Source organism: Ptychodera flava, chromosome 13, assembly GCF_041260155.1.
Source record: "Ptychodera flava strain L36383 chromosome 13, AS_Pfla_20210202, whole genome shotgun sequence".
Taxonomy (NCBI): Eukaryota; Metazoa; Hemichordata; class Enteropneusta; family Ptychoderidae; genus Ptychodera; species Ptychodera flava.
In genome coordinates, this window is record NC_091940.1 from 9,224,220 (window position 1) to 9,230,991 (window position 6,772).

General features: G+C 34.7%; 1 protein-coding gene across 1 annotated transcript; it reads left to right on the forward strand.

The window, feature by feature from the left end:
• The first annotated feature begins 295 nt into the window (after window positions 1-295).
• Window positions 296-5,859, forward strand: LOC139147342 (ephrin type-A receptor 4a-like). The gene is made up of 8 exons (XM_070718398.1): window positions 296-470; window positions 1,121-1,231; window positions 1,537-1,817; window positions 2,477-2,559; window positions 2,911-2,951; window positions 3,086-3,182; window positions 4,691-4,802; window positions 4,976-5,859. Exons 1-8 carry the CDS (start codon window positions 320-322, stop codon window positions 5,039-5,041), a joined length of 942 nt encoding a protein of 313 aa, XP_070574499.1. The 5' UTR covers window positions 296-319; the 3' UTR covers window positions 5,042-5,859.
• Window positions 5,860-6,772: the final 913 nt, after the last annotated feature.

Here is a 6,772-nt window from a genome sequence, read left to right on the forward strand (position 1 = left end):
CTATTGGTGGCTCACATCATATTAAGAATATAATGTATACAGAATTAAAGTTCCAAGCTTATTCATGTTTGAGAAAGATCCTTAATCAAATTCTTCTAGATGGTGACTATTAACAATGATAAAACTGTTACAATTTTCAGCCTTGCTTATTCTTTAATGTAAATTTGCAAGTAGGGAACAATAACAATAGATAATAGGTTATGAAAGGTACAGACAAATTGATTTCCCTTGAGTTTTATTTTTTTAACTTTAAATTATTTTTGTTACACGTATTTTACCCAAAGTTTGCCATATATTTGCGGACTAGGTACATTTACCAATGGCAGTATCAGCGTGGAATGTTAAGAGAAAAGCTTTGAAGATATCAAAGGAAGAGCCGATTGGCATCGGAGAGTACGGACGAGTCTACAAAGCTCGATTGACCATCGATGGAAGAGAACAAGTAGTTGCTGCTAAAACTCTCTGTGAAAGTGAGTCAAAATTTCTCTTAACGTAAGTTGTACAATAACCACATCGTCAGGGATTGCACATTGTCTTGCCTGGGAAATAAATGATATGAAAGTGAGTGGGAACTACGCAAATTTTATGATATCCGTCACATAGTTATGTGTCGAGAAGATTCGTCTTTAGTAACTGTCGACGCAAACAAGTAAGATTGGCGAGACAGTGCTTCAACTCAGGCGAAACCCTTGTGAGCTGTTAAAGTAAAGACATGGTCATGTACGATCATATGATTATTTTTTCATCAACAGCGTGTACGAATTTCAATATTATAAACTAAGAATAAACGGTACAGGAATCTCGAACTCAAATAAAAATATACATGCTATCATCATTGATGGATGGTGGAGTAAACTTATCGTGATTATCTCTCTGATTCTAATACTGTAGATTTTCGATCGGATTCGCACTCGCGTTATACGGCACCCAGTCACCTAGCGATGGTATCACAGTCAAAAAGCGTTCGGCCAAATCCCAGTCTTCTTTGAATAATATAGTCAGACGTAACCCACTCTTTCATGTGTTTTAAACAAGATTTCGTGTATATTGTATTCTTATCTAATCAGCCAGATTTTGCTTGATCGTGCCCACTGAACTTTATTTTTTCGTTTCTATTCAGCTCGATCAGATGCTATAAGCCGGAAAAATTTCGTCAACGAAGTACGGTGTCTAGTGAAATTGGAAAATCATCCTAATATTATTTCTTTTCTTGGCATCGAATCCAGTGGAGGTAGGACTATAATATTCTAAAAAGCTTTATACTATTACTAGCACTAGCAATTTGACAAACATATATGGTGTAATAGAACACCTACCTAAGTTATGTAGTCAAGTTTTGTCGTGAGAAATAAAGGCGTTCTTTACCAATATGAAGATCTATAATCTTAATCACTAGACATAAAGTGAATCACCTGTGTAATTGGTTTCAAAGTTCTCATAATTGGCTTTTTATGACTAAGTTTACAAAATCCTTTCCAATGTTATTTACCATAAAGACAAAATTATTTTTTACTTTACATGCTTTCTTTCTTCAAGATTCGAAATACATACTGACAGAATATGCATCCGAAGGTGATCTGAAGTCCTACCTTAAATCTCTGACATTTCTCAGCAAGGAAACTGAAACGCGATTGATAAAAGTTGCCAGAGACATCGCCAATGCTCTGTCATTCATGTCGATGAAAGGTGTGATGCACAAAGACATCGCTGCTCGCAATGTGTTCCTGACCAACGATTTAACAGCCAAGATCGGAGATTTTGGACTTGGACGAGATGTTTACGAAAGACTTGGAAGTGACTATCATTCACTCTTGTGGGTGGGTTTTTGATAGATTTCGCTTCGTGAAAAAGCCTTTGAGTCTTCCTTTGAACAAGGAAAATGTTGCCGTCCTTTAAAAAGGTACTCACATACGGATGTCCGACTGCAATGACCAAAACCTCATGTATACATTCAACCGTGTAACACGAATGTTTGTTATTATTCGTGACTTTCGTTTATGAAAGACTTCGAAGTGAATCATTCGAGCACACGGGTGGGATTTCATATGTTTTCTCTTTAAATTGTTCTTTGTTGTTTCTTTGTTTACTTTTATTTATTTATTTTTATTTATTTATTTATTTAATTTTTGACCTAGGAATTGAAATACTGTCCGCCTTGTAAAAGGTGTCGCTTTATTGAATAGGCCTTCTGATGGCAAGAGGTTTGTCCAGGGACGATACGCGTCACATTTACTTTTTGTCCACAGTAACTGTCGTTATATATATATATATATATATATATATATATATATATATATATATATATATATATATATATATATATATATATATATATATAATATATATATATATATATAACACGACAGATATATATATATAACGACAGATATATATATATATATATATATATATATATATATATATATATATATATATATATATATATATATATATATATATATATATATATTCTCAGGCAAATCAACACTGTCGATTCCCATTGCGATGGATGCCTCTAGAGTTTCTCGTTGATGGAAGCTTCACACTTGAAGGAGACAGGTAAGATTAAAGTCCGAAATATGAACACATGAATGAGGCTTAATCTATGTCATTTCAATAATCTGTGATCAATAACAATGAATCTGATTACATCAATGTGCTCAACATGATAGCATTACATGAACATCCGTCTGTATCGATGAGCCTTCCCGAAACATTTTTGGTTTCGCCTTCAAATTACTAATAGTGTTTGTTACACAATTGGAATGTTCTGTTGTCATTATTTTTCTAGGATTACTTCTAATCTGAAATATAGATCAAGTGTTCTCCTATTGCTGTATACGTATCGTTCCTTACACTCTATAATATCCTGTTACATAGTAATTTTGTGTCTGGTTATTCATATCACAGGTGGTCATACGGAATACTTCTGTGGGAAATAGGTTCACTAGGTAAGTGCTGAGACTCATATAAAAATGAAAGTAGACCCTCGTACGTGAAACAGCGAAAACTTTCCATCACACTACGTTTGCGGTAGTTATATCAGATTCAACAGTCTAACGTTGCATTTTGGTCGTTTGACTAGGCGGTTCTCCATTGATGGATGTCCCAGTGGAAGATGTAATTGAGTATTTACAAAAAGGCTGTAGACCTGTGAAACCAGAAGGATGTACAGCTACAGCGTAAGTAATCGTGTCTTCCAGTATTCGATTCTGTAGCCTAGTATATCCATGGGAATATTTTTAGCTCTATGGTATATCCAAGTTACCGAAATTCTTTGAACTGATAGTAAATCAACAGATAGCGTTTTCTTGTAAATTTATCCTTATCACCATGACAGTTATTATCTTTTGTCAAACAGAGCCTGAGGGGAAAGTAATTCTTTAATATGATTTTACCAAAAAGGAACGAAACTGATTGCATATTGTAAATCATTCATTAATCATCACAATAGTTTAAATCATCTTCTATATGGTGATGTTCTATGGATCAATATTGTTCTGCCATCCATCAGCAACGGAAGCAATGTTTGTTACATAGTAAAGAAGACATTAGGAAATTGAGAAGTTTACAATACTAATTTGGAAAATTTCTTTTCAAAGAAAATAAAGATGTTGCCAGCTCTGCAGTTTTAGGTGATCTAGGATAGATGGATATTCACAATTTGCTTGAGAGATTACGTGTAAATTACCTGGATAGATTATCGAAAATGAACATTTATAGGTGCACCAAAGTAGCCTTGATTGCACTTAATAAATCTTATCAAAGTAATGCCAAGTTAGTGACGGGGTCGACCAGAGTATGTACAAGATATTCTCATTGACAACAGATTAGATCATCTCTATAAACCAGACCCTCAAATAAATACAAGATGGCTGACTAGATTAAGAATTCTGAATAACCATGATGTCTTGTTTTTGTTTAAACCACTGAAATATGAAATCTCTACAACTCTATTCCTGGGTCAAAAACGATAATACACGAGAAAAACATGTGAATGACCCTGGAAGACCATTATGACATTTCTGTATTTTATAAAATTAGAACAAACTTTATTGATCTCGAGGGATATAAACTCTACTGGGCAAATTATAAAGGCAATTGAAAATGAAAACTTTGTTGTGACGAAATAGAAGATACCTACCACTTCCTTTTTTACATGTAATGTATAATTACACCGTACACCTGCATTTAAATGAGGTACTTTCAGAATCTGGTAACAGTAATGTTCTAAAAAAGTTGCACTCTTTGAACTTGAACTTTAGGTACAACATTTTAATTAGTAAGACGACCTTGCGGGAGATAGACGACACAATGTTACAAAAAATTGACCAAGACATACATGAAACTCTTTGGAAAATAAGAACCACTGCTCTTAGAGACTCAAAACTTATTTGTGTTTAATGACGTGGGTCTTTTGGGGTGTGGGTGTGGGTCTTTTGTACATATGACACTGCTTTTTTTCTGCAGTTTTTGCTTTTGTTTTTCAAACCGTTTCAAAGGTAAAGAAAAAATAAAAAAGGATTCTTCTGCCAAGAGAAATATACATTAGAAACGTGGATAGCATAAGCCGACCGCCCTCTCTTTCAGCACCTATAATGATTTAAGATCATTAATACTGTACCAGTTGTGCCTAGATTCATCATAAGAATGTTGATTATCGTAGACTTTGACGTTTAATTTCTCGTAGATACCAGATTATGCAGCGTTGTTGGCATGAAGAGAGATACAAGCGCCCAACACCAGACCAACTCATGGCTGACTTCGATTGTATGTTACGGATGCCAGCAAATAGTTCTCAAGTACGTTTTTCCTGTTGTCCTATACATTCTTTTTCATTTGTAATATGTAAAAAAAAATTAGGAATACAACAAGTGGTGGTTATTAGTTGTATAAGCTGCTTTCTGTGTATCTTTGAATTCATTACTTCCAGATATCCATAACATTACAACTTCAGTAATTTCTTCTTTTGCAGAGATTCTTTACCGCAGAATTCAAAGAAATAAACAACAAGACAACCGATGATCAATCGTATGAATAAAATGAATTGTTCTAATGTGTGATTGGAATAATTGATACCAGTTCCCTATATTGCCAAAGGCTGAAGGCGTTGTGTGCAACAAAGGCTGTTTATCAGTGTTATCAGTTTTGCCGACTGTGTATAAAATGCTGTCTCTGTTACGTGACTGTCGAACACATTGTCTGGAATGGCGGATATTTTTTGAAGTGATAGCACCATAATATTACGCTGCTGGTTGGAATAGCATTGCATTTCGATTATATCTCTAGAATTATATAAATTTAAAACAAAATAAACATTGACTAGGGATATACTATATGTATATGATAGTTTTCTGTCTGCCTCTTGTGACAAATTCCTTTTAAGTAAGATTTTTACCGAATTCAAAATTGACGTGTATTAGCAGTCTATATGGTACATGTACATGTGAATATTTTCATTTTACCTCTATACTTAAATTTCAGATTAAAATTGTTGCTTTCAACAATACTCAATACTTTGATATTGGTTTGATTTTGTATGGCTACATGTTCGGCATTTGATTGATTCATAAAAACACTGTTTCGCTGCCCGCTTATCAAGTCGCAATTTGCCACTAAAAGTGATGTGTGCTTAATTGTGCAATGTCATCAGCATGTACTGTAAAACACTCGACAGAAACAGACACATTATCATAAATAACAATATCCAGTTATGTCAGAAGTTGATTTTGTGACCCGTGGGTCACAAAGTTTAATGGTCGTGATAAACAATTACTCTGGTGAAATGTTTCGAGAATGGAACAATAAACCCACCCGCAATAACCAGCTATAATGACAGTGGAAATTAAGGAACCCGAATTGGCGCGTTGTTGCAACACACTGTCGCAGAATTAACAAATAAAGTGTCTGAAACCGTGTTCAAATCTAGGAGAACGTCATTTTATTTAAAGTGTCAAAGCACTGAACCTATATGAGTCCTGTTGAGTAGGTCTTGTTATTTTAGTGAATAAAAATGTTAAAACGATATAATACCATTACAATAAAATTACATTTTATATCATGTCATCAAGTGCGTTGGGCTGTGAGTGGTATAGAATGCAGCAGTTTCAGTAGAACTGCAAAAGACATCCATGCATAAAGTCTGAATAAAACGTTTTTCAAACATTATTTACTTTGTCAAGAACCGAAAGTGTCACTGTAGCAAAGACCTACGAGATCTAAATATAAAATAATATCATAAATAATGGATGACATGCGTGATTTGGATGACGAAATGTGGTATAAAAGATAAGGGGTGTAGAAAAGTGATGCGGTGTCCCGCGACACAAGAGTAAACAACAGAGTTGGCGATATAGGGGATGTGAACTGATTAGATGAGTAATAAACAGAAATGTGACAGGTGCCTCAGTCACAAAGTAGTGGCAACTTTAGGACATCGTGTTCCTTAAAGTCTCAAGTTTTCATTTCAGTTATCCATGCCTTCGAACTTAACGAACCTCTAAATAAAGGGATAAAGGTATTCTAGACCATCGGTATTTGACTAAAGGATAGAAAGCAATGATTTGCAGTTTCGTATCTAAAATGCTGGCAACCTGTCGGTGAACTTACTTAGTCGGTTACTGTAAACAACTCTTTTTGGTTGGAAGCGGTGGCCGACTGGTTTTGTGTGAGGCCTAGCAGCTAGGCTATGTTGCCGTGAGTGTGTGGGGTTCGAATCCCGTTTGGGTTATGGTAAAAATTTATATTTCTTTAACCTCAGTGGACAGTTCTG

Coding starts and splice junctions, on each gene's coding strand:
- LOC139147342 (XM_070718398.1), top strand. CDS start 320: ATGGCAGTATCAGCGTGGAATGTTAAGAGAAAAGCTTTGAAGATATCA. Junction 1,818..2,476: donor ACTATCATTCACTCTTGTGG/GTGGGTTTTTGA, acceptor ATATATTCTCAG/GCAAATCAACACTGTCGATT. Junction 2,560..2,910: donor TTCACACTTGAAGGAGACAG/GTAAGATTAAAG, acceptor TTCATATCACAG/GTGGTCATACGGAATACTTC.